The 16,995-nt window shown below is 50.6% G+C and overlaps 6 protein-coding genes across 6 annotated transcripts; 3 read left to right on the top strand and 3 right to left on the bottom strand.

Moving 5' to 3' along the window:
- Positions 1-344: 344 nt before the first annotated feature.
- Positions 345-787, bottom strand: KD926_004415 (DASH complex subunit DAD4; the record flags this gene model as incomplete). Its single annotated transcript, XM_053097944.1, has 4 exons — positions 345-373; positions 425-509; positions 572-727; positions 785-787. The coding sequence occupies 4 exons, from the start codon at positions 785-787 to the stop codon at positions 345-347; spliced, it is 273 nt and encodes a 90-aa protein (XP_052958212.1).
- Positions 788-1,209: 422 nt separating this feature from the next.
- KD926_004416 (uncharacterized protein) lies at positions 1,210-1,779 on the top strand (the record flags this gene model as incomplete). The annotated part of the gene is made up of 1 exon (XM_053097945.1): positions 1,210-1,779. The coding sequence occupies one exon, from the start codon at positions 1,210-1,212 to the stop codon at positions 1,777-1,779; it is 570 nt and encodes a 189-aa protein (XP_052958213.1).
- Positions 1,780-2,919: 1,140 nt separating this feature from the next.
- On the top strand, positions 2,920-3,980 carry KD926_004417 (Got1 family protein; the record flags this gene model as incomplete). Its single annotated transcript, XM_053097946.1, has 6 exons — positions 2,920-2,950; positions 3,024-3,050; positions 3,162-3,210; positions 3,290-3,305; positions 3,373-3,663; positions 3,738-3,980. 6 exons carry the CDS (start codon positions 2,920-2,922, stop codon positions 3,978-3,980), a joined length of 657 nt encoding a protein of 218 aa, XP_052958214.1.
- A 724-nt stretch (positions 3,981-4,704) lies between these two features.
- On the bottom strand, positions 4,705-5,488 carry pfy1 (profilin; the record flags this gene model as incomplete). The annotated part of the gene is made up of 5 exons (XM_053097947.1): positions 4,705-4,833; positions 4,943-5,077; positions 5,167-5,251; positions 5,355-5,370; positions 5,461-5,488. The coding sequence occupies 5 exons, from the start codon at positions 5,486-5,488 to the stop codon at positions 4,705-4,707; spliced, it is 393 nt and encodes a 130-aa protein (XP_052958215.1).
- Positions 5,489-7,798: 2,310 nt separating this feature from the next.
- On the top strand, positions 7,799-9,685 carry KD926_004419 (uncharacterized protein; the record flags this gene model as incomplete). Its single annotated transcript, XM_053097948.1, has 2 exons — positions 7,799-8,737; positions 8,795-9,685. The coding sequence occupies 2 exons, from the start codon at positions 7,799-7,801 to the stop codon at positions 9,683-9,685; spliced, it is 1,830 nt and encodes a 609-aa protein (XP_052958216.1).
- Positions 9,686-10,392: 707 nt separating this feature from the next.
- Positions 10,393-16,434, bottom strand: KD926_004420 (RNA helicase SLH1; the record flags this gene model as incomplete). The annotated part of the gene is made up of 1 exon (XM_053097949.1): positions 10,393-16,434. The coding sequence occupies one exon, from the start codon at positions 16,432-16,434 to the stop codon at positions 10,393-10,395; it is 6,042 nt and encodes a 2,013-aa protein (XP_052958217.1).
- Positions 16,435-16,995: the final 561 nt, after the last annotated feature.

Genomic DNA, 16,995 nt, shown 5'->3' on the forward strand with positions numbered 1-16,995 from the left:
AGAAAATAGGTAAGGAATCGTCCGTATCACCGGGAAACGGAGGAACGCGAAGCTTAAACCCCAGCTTTGCAATTGCCCGGCGCAAGTGGGAAGGACGCCGGTCACCGCCAGCGTTTGGACTGCCAAGACCGTCACGTCGTCTCCGGGGAAGTAAAGTACCTGCGCCGATGTTCATTCACCATAAGTACACGGTCTATGCTGATTGTCTAGAGGATTTGTGACTATTCAGGAGCCAGCTACTTGGTGCATACATATAAGACAATAGACATGGATTGTATTGTTTCCTTTGCATAAATTTACTTCATAATCATCGCATTTCGTCAGACAGGAAATATACCGCCTCTTTAAGATGACTCCTTGAAATTCTCCGTGGCTGGAAAATGGTAAGCGCTAAATTAGGAAACACAATCGATAGGTTGAATACCTTCAAGATGGAAAAGGACATTGGACTGGTAGTTCTTGAACATCTGCGCAACAAGCTCGACGTTCATGTTCTGGATATTGACCTCCTACACCATGTGAATTAGCATCGGATGTAAGCATTGAATGGCTCTCGGCAGGCAGGACATACTTGGAGACTCTTGTTCATCACCATGACCGACTCGTTGAGTTTCTCCTGAATATTCGTTAATAATGGCATGCCGAGCAAGATCCATCGTTGATAATATACAATGTTGTTGATGATCCGCTGGAGCAGCAGAGCCTGCTGATGTTCGTGTGGACTTTCCTGGATAAACTGTTAGTCCTGCATATAATGAGACCATATATATCGATCAAAACCTACCATTTTGCCTCAATGTATGCGCAGATTGTCGTTGCTGGTCGGGGGATGTTTGTTTGTTGCTTTGGCTGAGGGCCCGATATGGGAGATCATGTGACCGTACCAGAACTGCTTCCAATCTTTGGTTCTGGTAGCCCATCGACAACAGAAGGCATCCCAAGAAGAAACCCAGTGAAGTTTGCCCTTATATAGGTACGTCATTGTCCGGCCTCAACAATAAATCTATATATGCCTCGCTACGGGCGGTGCGCCACTTCTCCCCCTGCGATCGTTTCTTGACCCTGGATACCCTTTCCAAGCACCCGACTCTACTCCGTCCCAGACTTCCCATCCGGCATTCCACCTCCGCCACACAGTCCATCTCATTCACCCAGCGCATCTTCTTCTACTTATAATACCCATCTGTCTTCTACCTAATTACCAACAAAATGGCGCCTCCCACCCCCGCCGAAAACGAAGCCCACCAACGGCTCCTCGACAGCCTGGACATCGCGCACGTCGCACGCCCCTTCCGCAACCCCAACTGGAAGCCCTCGCAGCGCCGCAACAAGAACGTCAAGCAGCTTCTCTCCGAGAGCTCTCGCAAAGAGGCCTCGCAGATGGCAACGCAGGCTAACTCTGGATCCACGACCCCCCTTCCAGCCACCACTGCCGGCAGCACCGACGGCACGCAGACCCCTGCCGACGGCAATCCCCGGAATCCCAACATCGCCCAGGCAGCGCAGAACCTGTCGACGCTGGTCCTAGAGAAGAACGCTCGAGCAACGTTCCAGACCGGTCCGGCCGTGACCTACACGAATATCGAATCGGCGCCGTCGCTGCATCCGTCCCAGCAGACCCGGTATTGCGATATCACGGGATTGCCGGCCCCTTATACGGACCCTAAGACTAGACTGCGGTACCACGATCGCGAGGTCTTTGGCGTCATCAGGACGTTGACGCAGGGTGTGCCGGAGAGTTACTTGGAGCTGAGAGCTGCGCATGTCGTGCTCAAATAAAAGGATGATGGCGTGTGCCTCAGGTTCCGGGTCCTACGCAATGATTTCTTGCTCAAAAGGTTGGTCACAGGACAGTGATATACAGTCATTGATATAGTCTAAGCTAACAAATATGGATTGCAGATGCTATCTATTCGTCTAGTATGCGATATAATGTACGGCCCACACAGTCAAGCCCTTTCCACCCACCGTGCCCCTCTCGAGACAGGTTCAAAGAAAACGCTCCGGCTTATTCGGGACCTTTATAATTGAGTCGATCTTCGCCTTATGTGCTAGGTAGCACCCGACTAATACCGACGCTCCACCGACGGGAACATCAGTTACAGCATCCGGAGATGCTGTCGTCGCGGCGTATGAATAAAGACAGCCGACGAGGGCTGGGACTATAGACAAGGGGAATAGAGATGGGGAAGGGCAAGTGAAAAGCTTGAAACAAGTCCAAGTTTGTCTGGGATTCCCAATGCTCGTTATGCACGCTGTACATTGCCATAATTCATGTATCATGGACGCCCCTGGCACCTAGAATGTTTAGCTTGCAATTGCACATGGCAGAGATGCAGCTGTCTGGTCCTCATAATACCAGCGTGGTAGGCCTAGGTAACTAGTAAGGCATAGCAGAGCGTAGCAATGGTGTGGCACAGGGTTGCAAACCCAGAGCAAGTGATGGAGCGGAAGACGGAGCTGAAATATCGGCAAGACGCGTGGGATTTCCAGTGTGCCTGTCTGTCTGACCGCCCGCTCCATGCGGCATAGCCCAGAGCTAGCACGGAAAGGGAACGTGGCAGAACCGAGCCGGAGGTTGTTTATGGACTTTCCCAGGCCTCCAAGTCCAAGCCACGATCCCATTTTCTTTTCTGGCCTAAATTAAACTTCTCGCCCTCGGTGACTCCTCTTGCCTCTCCTCTCCTGCCTGAATTTTATCATTAGCATATTCAGTTGAAGGACAACCCAGCCAGGAATTCCTCTCGACGGATTTCTGCACAATCATACCTACCGCGCGCGGGAGTACATCCGTTTCCGACCTGAATTTCGATCGCCACGTAATTTAGACAATTTTCAACAATTTTCTTTTAACCTCAGCTCTGTCGCATTGCCTGGCTTCTTTTTTGACTCTCAAATTCGGACCGAAGAATTGTTGAAATGCCCAATATGTGGCTCTCTGATAACCAGAGTAAGCATTGAGCTCCGACGGTGGATTGTCCTCAATAAGAATGAAAGCTAACAAGTACTTTTTTTCGTCGCAGAGATCGGTGTCATCTTTTGCTCCGGTGGTACGTGATGCGAAGAACCTCGAAATCCAGCGCATTTAGGTGCCTACCTAGGCTTTTGCGACTCGCGATCAATCGCGTCACAGCGACTAACTGAGATGTTTGTCTAAACAGGAGGACTATTCCTCTTCGGAGGCGTGCTGATGTTCTTTGATCGTTCGCTGTACGTGCATACCCTCCCCTAGGCCAGGCCAGACCAGAAGAATCAAGTTAACTAACCAACGCTCTCTCCCCTAATCTAGACTCGCAATGGGAAACGTACGCCATCCTCCACACCCCAAACCCCAAAACCAACCCACTCACTAACCAACCTCACGCTTCGCAGATCCTCTTCCTAATCGGTCTCACACTCATAATCGGCCTCCAAAAAACTATCGCGTTCTTCTCTCGCCGCCAAAAACTAAAAGGCACGGTGGCCTTCGCGTCCGGCATCCTCCTGATCCTCCTGCGCTGGCCCCTCACAGGTTTCCTGATCGAGCTGTACGGCCTGTTTATTCTCTTCGGGGACTTCCTGATCACGATCGGTCAGTTCGCAGGGAACGTGCCGGTCGTGGGGCCGTATATTCAGAAGGCGTTGGAGACGTTGGCGGGTGGGAGGAGTAATGCTGAATTGCCGGTATAATTACGATAATTAGGTACCTAGGGAGCTGTGTGCGCCGGTATAACGAATGGTATAGGTGGATTGAATAGACTAGCGAGATCCTCGGGGGTGTTTGTGACGAGGAGGAGGAGGAAGGGGTCGTTGCTCTCTCTTGGAGGGAAAGAGCACGGCCTAGCTTTGAACGATTTATGTTGTATGATTATGCGACCGATTTTCCCGCTCAAACGGAGAAACAAAACGAAAAGAAAGCAAAAGCGAGTGGTCCGTGGTCCATGAGCCGCGTCATGATCGACTTCTACTGCTCTGTTCCTGGGCTTTATCTTCTCGGCTGAGGATATCAGGACATGGGATTGACGAACGGACACGGCGTGGCAAGGAACGTGATATATAATGTTATGGATATGTAATTATTAATCTGGATGCTGATAATCGGTGTTTTGATACGTTGCTATCGTCGACTTTCTTTAAGTAGAGATGTCTGATGTATGTCTTGCATGTTAGGTAGCAGCTAGCCAATCTGGATCCAAGCACACCAGTGCCAAACATATGGAAGGTGATCGAGCGCTAGAATATCAGGTGCAAGGCATACAGTCCTGTAGGCAGCGAATCAATAGCTAATCCGCCTGGGACTGAACACAAACGCTGCACAGTCCTGAATTTCAAGCCCAAGCTTCTGGGTATTATCATTCGGGAAAAAAAATGATTTAAATGTGTACTAGAAGAAGTAGTAGTACCTATTGCACATGTCTACGAGTTATGCCTTAGATGTGAAGATGATGAAAAACCGGGACGAGAGGATGAAAAAAAAAAAGATACAAGGCACGGATTATGAAGGGCTTGACTTGCGCGAGCACGCAGTGTCGTTGGGGTTGATGATTCAACGACTCTTGTGAGTGGCAGGTCGAGAAGAGAGGGTGAGAGGGAAGAAGGCGAAGTAATAAAGAGATGAAAAAAAACAGGACCATCATCGTGATACATATTTCGAAGCTGGCACACTGTCGGTTATGGCGACTAAAAAAGACATCAAAAAAATTTCATTTCTCCTTCAACCTTCGTCTAAGCGCTGTTGATGTAGTCGACGAGGTTCTCAACGACGGTAGCGGCGTTGGGCAGCTGGACGGTGTCGGGGTGGTGGGCGATCATGACGCAGGACTTGGCCTTGACGATGACGATACCCTCCTTGCCCTATATTGTTGAGGAGTTGTTAGTGAGCAAATCCAACACAGCTGGGAGGTGATTATATCGCCTCGTTCGCTAAAAGAAGGGGAACAGAGTGTCGGTGTCGTTAGGTTACCTTCTTGCCGTACAGACTACGCTCATCAGCACGGATGGTGATGAACTTCTCTCCTCCAACAGTGATACCGTTTCCGCGGGCGACGTCAGCGCTGGAGTAGGCAGAGACGATAGCCTTGAGTTCCTCAGGCGAGATCTAGGATGGTCGTTTTGTTAATGAACACGAACATGAGATGTACACCGAGTCGAGTCGAGTCGGGATTCGGGGGGTCGGATGTGTCATACCGAGAAGCCGGGGGACTGGGCCTCGACACCGGAGATGTCGTAGCTCAAGATAGCGGCCTTGTCAAATTGGCCGGATCCCATCAAGCTACAGCAATATATTTGGTCAGAAACGCGATGCGAAGTTTCGCGGGTGGGATAGGCATGGTTCTAGTGCGGGGTAGGTTATAGATAGGGGATGTGGACGGTACCTGGAATCGACATATCCTGGAGAGGAGAGAGCAGTCGTTAGCGAAAAGGTCTCATGGAGGACAGAGTCAAGTCAAGTCAGAGAAAGATATCAATTTAGGATCGTACCTTGCCAGATAGCGGAGTGAGCACCCATGATGTCGGTGGAATTAGGTGTCGACGGGAACGGTCGGAAAAGGGAGGTGGTATAGAAAGTGACGGCGGGGGAGATCGCTGGTCGAGGAGAGTCGGTTAGTTGGGGACAAGAGGTCGCAGGGAACGCGAAAAAAGGCTTACAGGAGCGAGGGTATCCAAGGATGGAAGTTCAAGGTTGTGGGTTGAGATGAGAAGAAGTGGAAGTAGAAATACAGTAGTCAGCACCGGCGTGAATATTATTATTATTATTATTATTTAGAGGGCAGCAGAAGGTGGGGTGGGCTGTGCTGGCAGAAAGAGAGAGAGAGAGGGAGGGAGACAGAGACTGGAGAGCAGTTGCCCCGCCGATTATTATGTAAGGCCGTTCCCTTCTTGCGGAATATCTCTGAGTATGAAGTAACTATTCCATAGTTACAGAGGTCTGCACTCTGCAGCCACGGCCGGTGATCATTGTCTCTTCATCTCGACCGCCTTGTAGGGCTGTTCCTCCCATTGTTCAACATTATCCTCCTGCATATGATATCGCAACAGCACCGCATTCTCCCCCTGCCCTCCATGGCCGTCTCCAACGTGCCAGTCCCAGTCCAAGCTCGTACTCTGATAAAGGCGGTGGGGGACTGGGAGTAACGGTGGGCACCGTTTTGGGCCCTAGTGACCTCCAAAGTCCAAAAGACAGCCCACTTAAGTATAGCATAGTTCCATGCGCAAAACTAAAGCCAACTAAAGGCTCAAGCCGGTTGGGTGATCCCTTACCGCCTCTTTTCTCTGTTCTTCCCAATGCCGTCTACCTGGTTGGGCTGCATAGGTACTATGGTCCATACGGTGAAGTTGATATCGGATTCTGAGTCTGATTCTGATACCATCACGAGCGGCGCTTGTCCTGTTCGGGCCGTCGCTTTAATCATCTGCAGCCGGAGATTACTTGGACTTTTAGCCCTTTTCCCTCTCCCCAACACCAACCCTCTCCTCCCCCTCGTCCAATTGTAACATCTTATCACGGGCCAAACACACTACGTCAGAGTATGCGCCCGTTGAAGTCATGGGTCATTGTTCCTGTCATCTGCTTTTCATCTCGTTGAGCCTTGAGATAAAAAAGTGCACGGGCTGAAAAGACAGGTGGGCCCCGACCACAAGAGTTTCAACTTTCAACTTCCAAGTCTCAGTATGGACTTAACTGCACGGACTATGAGAATGGTCCATGGAGATGATACCGTAAAGTGTTCTGAATTCTAAGACAAAACCCCATCTCATCTCGGTCCATAAGTCCAACGTCCATCTTGTCGGCTGGCGCGTGGCCCCCGGCCGACTGGATTTAATTTCCCTGGTGGACTAATGACGAACAGAGGCTAGATCCAAGCGAGAACCAGCGATGGTTCTAGCCGCACACCCTCGCAGATCATTCTTTTTTGAATGGAAGACAGTTTGCGACAATGCGTCATGGGCGTCTGTCTGCAGGGTCGGAGATTCAAGAAAGTCTGTTGCACGGTTGGCTCCAACGTCAGGCGAGAAGGGCTGTGACACAATATCCGTGCTGAGGAGTATCAGCTTTCTTGACGATCTCTGGGCGACTCGAATTCTCCGAATCCATTGGCCCATTCGGAGGGGTTTCGATTAGTATGAAACCAGTTTACCCAAAGATGGGCTCCTTACCCGTGCTCGCAAATTAAATCTCTCCCGCCTCTGATGCTCATTTGCAGCCACCAAAATAAGCATCGTGCGCGATTCCCAATAGCGCTGATTTCTGTGACTCTGTCATACCCAACGACCCCTCCAACATCCTTGACTGGCTGGCTCGATAATTGCCTCTGGGGTTCGTTACGCAAAGGATTTGTGTAGACTCCTGGGCCTCGGAGGCGACAATCCTGGTGTCTGAGATTCTCGTTGGCTGTTTTGCCGTTGTCGCTTCGCCCAATCTACAATTAATCTAAAATTCAAGACTAGCCGGCCCCTACCACCCGTCTCAATTAGATACAGTATTCTGCGACTGCGGCTCCACAATGCCTGTCGTATGCCTGGCCCTCTTTTATTGTAATTATCTCCTTTTCCTTTTGTACGGTTGATTCTTTTTCTCTCCTTGATTCATCTATATCTGCCGGTGTGTTTTTCTGGGCCTTCTGGAAGGCCTGTCCATTCTTTTCTATAGAGACTGAGTCTCATTCATATTAACTGTGCGTGTCTTTTCCACTCCTTAGCTTCCCTTTTTTTTTTGTCTCTTTTTCTCCCAAATTTTGCTCGAATTCTTCTATTTTTAATCTATTCGGCTCGATACATGCTGTCCTAGCATATGTGCTAGCTTAGAGAATCTGGGGAAATGGCTAAAGGAATCTTGTCCACCAAATCGCGCGCACCGCAGTCCGCAACGGCTATCTCTAGCCCTGTCTTTGATCGTTCAGATGCGCAACCGCGAAATGATCTTCAAGATCTGAACAATGGATCGACTAAGAATCGTCCCGCGAATCAGGCGCAATGGGATTTCCAGCGCCCAAGGACTTCAGAAGGTCGCCAGCCAACCAAAAAGTCGCAGCCCAACGGTTCAGGGTTCGATTTTCGCATCGATGTGCCTCCTGCCGAGGCTGTGCCATCCCCAGTAGAGTCTGAACAAGGGCATGGAGATAACATGATTGGCATTGCGTTGGGTAGCCCTCGGATGGTGGAGTCGCAGAACGTGATGTCACAGATGCAAGAAAAGGCCATCAACGCCGCGGCGGACACGAAGCGAGCGCCACCAATTCAACGGAAGCCAAGTAAATGGAAGAAGATTGGAGGTCTATTCAGAGCAAAGAGCGCCATGACTCCTCCTGCAAACCAGCCTTTTTATCAGGTCCGCTCCGACAACGAATGGCCCCTGCAGGGCTCGTCCCACTCGATTGACTACCAGGCTCAGCAAAAACCCGAATCTCAGGCTAAACCCCTCTCAAACACGGAGGTTTGGCCATGTTTAGACCCCGAGTCCAGACCTGAGACCAAAACAAAGGAAAAGAGCCCGCAGAAGACCAAAGGAAACCGGGATGGGCCTCAGACTAGCCCTAAGAGCAGTCCCAAGAAGAAATCCGAGAACAGTGCCCCGAACACCAACCAAAATGCCGACCAAAAGAAACCCAGCCCCGGACCGCTGTTGCAGGTCGAAATACCTGATGTCCAGATGGAAAGATACAGCGTTATGTTTGGGGGCTTGTTAGGAAAGGGTCAGCCCGACCCGTCGAATCGCCAAAGCAAGACAATGGAGGATCTGGAGATTCGAACGGCTCAGGTAGCGCGCTTATTTTCTCAGTTCCAATGTGCGTCGAGATCACTAATTTCTCCATAGGATCCACCTGCTTCTCCAGAGTTTCCCCCGCCTCCCCGACGGGCAACGTCACCAACACGCTCGAAATCTCCTAGCTTCACTCTGTTTCCGTCTACCCAAGTCAGCAAAGCCTCCAAAGTCCTGGGATCCCAGAACCTACCTCGAGGACCGAGTCCTCTCCACCGGAGCCAAACGTCAGTGGCCGAAACACGTCGAGGTAGCTCGGCAACTGAGCAAGATCACGTTCTGCTTATGGTACACAGCCCTGCAGCAAAACCTTCGTCGCATGGTCCTAAAGACTCTGTGTCGTCGTTCTTATCATCTACGTCTATTGGTTCAGATGATGAAACATTTATGCTGCAAAGGCTCAAGTCTATCAGAAGCTACGTGGATCCAAAGGGGGAACCAGAATGGGAGATCATCAACAAGAAATCACCCACGAACGATTCGAGGCCGAAACTGGCCCAGGCACTTACCATTAACACCCAAGAGTTGCCGCCTGCCGAGCCGGCGGACAACGATTCGGCATCGTCATCCCCGATCCTAACGCCTCTCAACGCGGCTCGCGACCCAGGCTGCCGAATCATCTCCCCGTCCGGAAGCAAGCCGGCCCTCTCGCCGGCAGAATCCGCTCGCATGCCGCTCGCCGATGACAACAAAGACTTTCACGCCACCGAATCGTTCGATCCAGAACCGATGGACGCCATCCCTACCGTCGAGGTCTCTATCGCGAGATCTGTGTCCGTGTCCAGGGGCAAGAAGCAAACGATCGTGCCGATCAAGCCTCGATCGGATCGATTGACTCCCGATGAGCGGTTGATGGCTAGGAGAGCCAGAATCCCTCAAGTCACGGATGCTCATTACGGCCATCGTCACGGCAATTCGCAAGATGTGAGAATTGAGAGTATCTGAGCTGTGTGAAGCATCTTTGACTATGATCTTCTCCATCTTAATTCCTTCTCTTCTTCTTCTTCCGCCTTCTCGTCTCTCCTTCTGTGACCGTTTTTTTTTTTTTTTTTTTTTTTTTTCTAACCCTGTTTTCATTCAATCCCAAATTGTTCTTCTGCAAGGCGCTGGAATTGGCCATTTTGTTTTTCATTGCTCCTTTTTTTCCTTCTTATATTTCACGGATTTATCTGCCAATTTGTTCGTCGTTGACGACGCTTCTGATTTTTTCTTCTTCCCGCACAGCTTTTTTTTCTACACATTTGCGTGCATGCTTCTCTTCTTGCTTGCTTTGATGATTTCCCCTATACTCATTTTCATTCTCATATTCATATTGGCGGTGTCTGGTGTGAAACCATGCTCTTATCTGACTTTGTTTTGTCGTGTCTATATTTTGTGTTCATCCAGTTGGTTGATTCGTTGGATGGATGGAATAGGTAGATAGATTGTTTGTAGGTGATGATTTCGTTGACAATATTTACACAGAACTTTAGAACTCTTGGAGATGGTCTAGAGTTCTTTCTTTATATTCATTGTATCTTCTATTTGAAACTATACTGCAAGGAAAGAAGATTTATCAATATGAACAAAAAAAACCCCCCCTACTATCTAACAGTGGTCAAATGAACTTTCAAAGAAGTTGGTTCACATCCCAAACCCAATCAACCAGCGAATCAATCCTTCGCAGGATAATTCGCCAACTCTTCTACAACCTGCTGCTTCCCAGCCCCAACGTCGACATTCACATTAACCAAATGCCACTCCATCCCAGGATATGAATCACTAATGACCTTGACATTGACCTTCAGATCCGACGGCGTCTGCGCAAGCAACAGTTCCGGGAACTTGACGGACGAGCGGACTGTCAATGGAGGGCCCTTCGTGTGAGGTTTCTTGTTATCGCCGGGGTTCTTGCTTGAGCTGCTGCCGCCGCTGGTGATGCTGCGAGGACCGCTACCGCTGTTGTTCTGCTTGTTGCGCGATGGCCACGAGATGCGCTTTAGGGCGAGGAGCTCGCCGTCTTGGCCATCTGGGGTAGCGGTGCAGACGAGCAGGAAGAAGCCCTCTGTTTGAGGTTTGGGAAATCGAGGGGCATAGATGCGGTAGTCCGGGTTGGTGGGGGTGTTGCGACGGGTGAGGGAGATGGTGATGCCGCGAGAGGTGACGGTGGAGATGGAGACGGAGAGGTGAGGAAGGAAGGAGGTGGCCTTTGTGAATTGGGAGGCGGTGGAGGCGGGGAGTTGGAGTTTGCGAGTGAGCGCGGAGATGGATGCTGCGGGCTGCGAGGAGAGCGCGGATAGAGAGTCCGGTAGGGCACGCGGCTTGTCACCGAGGTCGATACCCGGGAGAATGGAGAAGGGGAGGTCTTCGGGCCATCGGGCGGATTTGATGCATTGGAGGAGGGACATGAGGTGTTGGCAGGCTTTGAAGTAACCCATTTCGGCCATCACATCGATGGAGGCTTGGAGGATACGGATGCCTTGGTCGAGGACGGAGGTCTGATCACCGACGTAATCGGAGATGGGGAGGTCGATTCTCGACATGTAGGCCTGTAGAAGGAGGAAGGCCTTCACGTGGGGATCCCATAGGGGAAGGTCGCCCATGGATTCGACGGAGAGGGGCAGGTTGCGGGCCAGTTCGGCGTTGATAAGGTCTTCGTTGTGTCGGACAGGTAGCTCGTCGAATTCCGTTGCGGAGCACATCCAGCTCAGGACATCCTGGAACGAAGGGTTCGACTTCGCGTGGGTCATCAGGAAGCGGATGGTCTTGTGCGAAAGGTAGTAGTAACTCATGATCTTGCCGAACGGAGTAGGGTCGACATCACCCGTTGCAGAGTCAAAGACAACACATGACGATTCAGCCAGTTCACCGAGCGACTTGTCCACTAGTTCAATCATGTAATCCTGTGCAATGGTCTGCGCGGCAATGGTGTTATGCTCCTCGGCCGAAATCTCGAGACCGTAGTACGAAGGATTCTTATGCAGTCTGCGGAAGAAAAATGTCCATGTCAAGTAGTCCAGAGCGTCTTGTTTAGTTGAAATAGTCCCGGCGGATACTTCAGCGCCCAAGTGGTTGTCTAGAACCTTATGCAGAGTAGATTCAACGGGGAATCCGGTATGCAAGAAGTGCTTGTAGAAGGCTTTCTTCGAGTCCTGAGTAAAGATACGTGCAATACCAGACGAGTCGAACTGCGGACGTCCTGCACGACCCAACATCTGCAGGACATCGGTCAGGTCCATATCCCGATAGCCTTCGATCTTAGCATCGAAGAACTGTGTTCCTTTAACAACGACTAGATGAGCCGGAAGGTTGACACCCCAAGCAAGAGTACTTGTCGCGACAAGGATCTGGATCTTGTTGTGGGCAAACAATTCTTCGGCCAACTGTCGGTCAGATTCAACCAAACCAGCGTGATGCAGGCCAATACCGAAGCTAAGAGCTTCTCTCAAGGCTTCGTCCTTGACTCGTGCGAGATTCAATTGCAGATCGTCTTCAGACATGCGAACAAAGCGACGAGGGTTATCCTCCATACCGCAATAATTGATCAGATCTTTAGCAGTCAACCGGGTCTGTCGGCGAGAAGCGACGAACACAATCACCGGCTTCTCGGGGGAGTGGTTCTTGATGGCAAGGAATGTTGGTCGGTTCATCGACTGCATCAGAGGACAGAAGCCTCGCTGCTCAGGGAAACCATCAATATAGATTTCAAGAGGCACAGGACGAACTGAGTGCCGGAAGTTGTACAGCCCCTCCTTGACTCCTAGCCAATTTGCGAGATCGCTGGCGTTTGCGCAAGCCGTGGACATGCCCATCAGGCGCACAGAGCCCTTGGACTGCGAGGCAATATAGTTCATTCGGGAAACAATGATTTCGAGAATAGGACCTCGATCACCTCCCAACAAATGGATCTCATCAATGATGACCAAGCTCACCTTCCGCACGTAATCTCTGGTTTGCCAACTACGAGAGATACCATCCCATTTTTCAGGGGTTGTGATAATGATATCAGCATCCCGGATAGTTCTCGTGTCAGGAGTGTTGTCACCAGTCAACTCGACTAATTTGAGACCCATCGGTGCGGTCAAGCGTTTCTTCCAATCCTGAACACGCTCACGAACCAATGCTTTCATGGGCGCAATATACACGACTTTAGAGCCTGGCTTCTCTCTGAAGGCCCACCACATGGCCAACTCGGCAGCCACTGTCTTTCCACTTCCTGTTGGAGAACCCAGCAACACATTCGCCGCGGTATGATAGAGCAAGTGGAAGATCTGTGTCTGCATCGGATTGAAGAACTGGAAACGCTGTGCATAGAGTTCTTCCAGGATTGGGTTCTTGAGAACCGACACAGGAAGAGGCTGCAGATTGAGGAGATCAGTGTATACGCTCTCTGTATCAGGACGGATCAGATGCTGGAACGATACAGGTGTCACACTCTCCGCGCCTAGCCATCGATCGGAGATTGCACGAACGTAGATCTGACTGGGCAACGGATCCGAGAGTGGGATGGTGAAGTTAAGCTCATGGTCATCATGAAGCTTCTTCCGGCTCAGAATAAAGTACTCGTGGTGGTAGATTTCAGACGTCTCTGAGTTCTCCACCCAAATCCAGTAAGATTCCGAAGCGCCATGATGCCTATCATTCCAGACGAAATCCGGGTAAATGGACAGGCGGATACGTAGAACATCACGGTTCAATGGTGAGATTTCCGCCTCCACACTGAGAGTGGGGAAGTTGTCGAGCAATTTCGTCAACGTCTTTCCCATGCGGTGGTTATGGACCAGCTGTCCAATCTCAGCGGTCTCCATATCTCTCATAGTCTCGATGGAAGAAGAAGGTAGCTTTTCGTCCAGATTCTTCAGAATCGGTTGAGGCAAGTCGAACTGGTGGAACGGGTGGTCGAAAGGCCAAATTTGCTTCTCAATGGACTTGCACATGGACAGGAGCACTTCGCACTGGTATCCCCAACGCCGGTTCAAAGCAATCATGAACAGGGCACGACAGATACGAGCCGCATTTTGCGCCACGTAGCCTGTGTCCGAAACAAGAGCGAAGTCCTCGATCTTGGCACGCGAAATGTATGACTGAAGTAGGATGTTGGTCTTTGCGTGGGGTGAATCATTTCCTCCTTCTACCTCTGTCTGGATTACTTCGTCACGAAGCCTATTCAGCTCCTTCGATTCGCTCTCTCGCGCTTGAATGTTGTCGAACTCGCCGCTCATACTGATCATCTTCAACACGTCGGCGTCACCAGCCCGTGGACGCATCATCTCATTGAAAATTTCCACGCTAGTCTGCAGGACATAATACTGACTCGCAATACGACCGACATCCTTTGCGCGAAGTTCCTCCGTCTTCTCGTTATAGATAATCATTTGACTTTTCTGCAGAACCAAAGCCGCCTGGATGATCAGCTGACGGCGTCGCTGGACGAGCATGGGATCATCTCTTATTTCGGCGAACTCAATTCCATAGTTGCGAGGTTCACGTTTCATGCGCACGAAAAGATATGAATACCCAAGCCATTGTACAGCCTCCGGTACCGAGGTCACTGTTCCCAGCGAAATCTCGGCGTTGAGATTATCCACAAGTCGACTAGAAAACCGTGATTCGATGGGTTGCTGAGATGTGACTGCCGAAAGATAGTGGGAAAGCTTATCGTGGGTTGTGCAGATGAATCCGATACCCGTATCTTGGAACTGCGGACGACCGGCACGACCGAAAATTTGCAGCACATCTAGGATACCAAGGTCGACAAATTTACCCTCCTGAGGGTTATACAACTGAGTGCCTTTGATGACAACGGCAGCGGCAGGAAGGTTAACACCCCAGGCAAGAGTGGCCGTACAGCAGAGGACCTTGATCAACCCTTCGGAGAACATGCGCTCCATCAGATTACGGTCACTTCTGCTCATTCCAGCATGGTGAGTGCCAAAGCCACTGGCGAACAGATCTCTCAACTCCCTAGCACGGGCATGCTTCATATCTTTGAGAGCGTTCGAGTAATCTTCGTGATCTTGGCAGCTGAAGAGATTCTCGCAACCATCCTCGGCAGCCATTTGCTTCAGCATCCGCGCCGTCATTACCGTGTCTTTCCGAGAGTGCACAAAGACCATGACCTGATGTCCCTGCTCAAGCATATCACGCACTTTCTCGTAGGATACAATATCAATATTTTCGCGTGACTGCTTCGAATTGGGTTTGCCTTTGACTCCAATGAAGTGTTGTTCGAGAGGAACCGGTCGGAAAGAGCCATCGAAATAGAACATTCCAGCCATCTTGTTGACCCTAAGGAAGTCGGCAACATCGACATAGTTTGGTAATGTAGCGGACAGACCAACTATGCGAATGAGAGACTGGGTGCTCTCAACCTGGCGTTGGGTCCGGGCCACAAGAGATTCGATAACGGCACCACGCTCATCATGAAGCATGTGGACTTCATCGATGATCAACAAGCGCACTTTCTGGACAAGTTCAGTGTCTCCGGTGCTCTTTCGAGTCACTACATCCCATTTTTCAGGGGTGGTGACAATAATCTGGGTTTCCACGATCTCCCGCTTGGTGAGTTGCATATCACCAGTCAGCTCGCGAACCTGGATTCCGAGCCAAGCGAGTCGTTTCCCAAGCTTCTCTGTCACTTCAGCGGCCAAGGCCTTCATGGGCGCCACGTAAACAATCTTGAAATCATCTACTTGGACCGCAAACTCGGTCGCCTGCGGTTCCTCAATCGGGTTTGGGACCGTGTTCTTTCCGACAGCGTTCAAGATTGTTAACATGGCAGCATCGGTTTTACCAGCACCAGTGGGGGCACAGATCAGCATGTTCTCGTTTGTCCTGTAAGCAACTTCATACAGTAGACTCTGCATACGATTTAGAGTCTTGTAACCCTTGAATGTTCCCTGGCACAATCCGTCCAGAGAAGCAATCTCCACCAGTTTCTGGGTAGCTGCTAACGAGCCGACCTTTGATGCCGGGATTTCACATTCAGTGTACCGTTGTTCCTCCACCTGCTTACTGCCGAGGGGCAGGCCATATTTCTTTCCTCCCAGCGCAAGAGTATTTCTCGTGTCGTGGGTTTTGAAAACATGCGGGTACTGCGGCTCACTTCTCGATTGTGCCGGCAACAATGGAGCATTCTTGTGGTCAAAGTCCTGCTGCCACAGCGCCTGCTCCCGCTCCGCCTTTGTCTGCAACTTCCCAGACATCAATCCATCCGTTTGGGCCTCGACGCTATTCCTCATGCTCGACAGGATAACCGCCCGGTGCGCAATCAGCTCGATCACAAATTCCAAGTCGTCGAAACCAACGATCTCGGCAAGAGACATTTGAAGCTCGTCATCACCGCTGTCGGCAGCCAGAGCTGCCGTGATTTGCTGCACCAGCTCCATCACATCCAAACCGGGCTTCTGAATAGCGAGACCCTGACATTTCTGTTCTAGCCATGTCTGGTCGTAGGAGAGGGCATCCGAAGACGAGGGAAATCCGTCAATCTCATCGGAGCCTGCACTAGACTCATCGTCGGAGCTAATAACATCCCAGATATCGTCGACCGTCCCCGGTGAAGAATAATCATCGTCCAGATCCAACTCCAAGTCGCTGCCGTAGCCGAGCTGGTCATTCGCGGGGTCTTTCGGGAGGTTCAAATCAGCAATGGCCTGGCGCATGGCGGCCAGTTGGGTCAGCCATTTCGATTCGACAGATCCAGAAGAATCCATGTTCACTGATATTCCAATTAATACCCTCTGAAAGTGGAATTTGTAGTCGCTTCAGGCCGGGAAATGATGAGTGAAATTGTTGTTGAGTGAGAGGAAAGCGATGCAGAGAAGAGCGGAGCCATGCTATTTGGGTAGCAGAATTGACTACCGCCTGAACGATCGGGACCCCGACTAAAGGCGGTAAGGTTGTGCGTCATCATGGCTCATTCTTAGTCATTTCGACTTTTCCCCGGCTATTTGAGCTAATTCATCTTGTATACAACTTACTGCCGTCTCAGAGTAGTAACTGGAGCTATTATCTTTGCAGAAATACAGACGCATACCGTTTCAGTGTACTGCGTTGAGGCTGCACACATAGTCCGGTAAATTGTTGTTCCGCATCCCCCATTGACCAGCAGAATCCCAGTCTGACCGCCCAGGCCGCGCTGACCGCTCAAGCCCAACCGACTGCTCAAAACTCCGATTTCCAGAAATGATAGTAGGAGCAACATGTGACATTTAAATCCACTCTCACGGTCGCAAAATAGCCGATAACTCAGATTTGAAGACGGAAACCGATTC

The sequence above is a fragment of the Aspergillus affinis genome, assembly GCF_023601865.1.
Source record: "Aspergillus affinis strain CMG 70 chromosome Unknown NODE_20_length_373750_cov_87_641216, whole genome shotgun sequence".
Taxonomy (NCBI): Eukaryota; Fungi; Ascomycota; class Eurotiomycetes; order Eurotiales; family Aspergillaceae; genus Aspergillus; species Aspergillus affinis.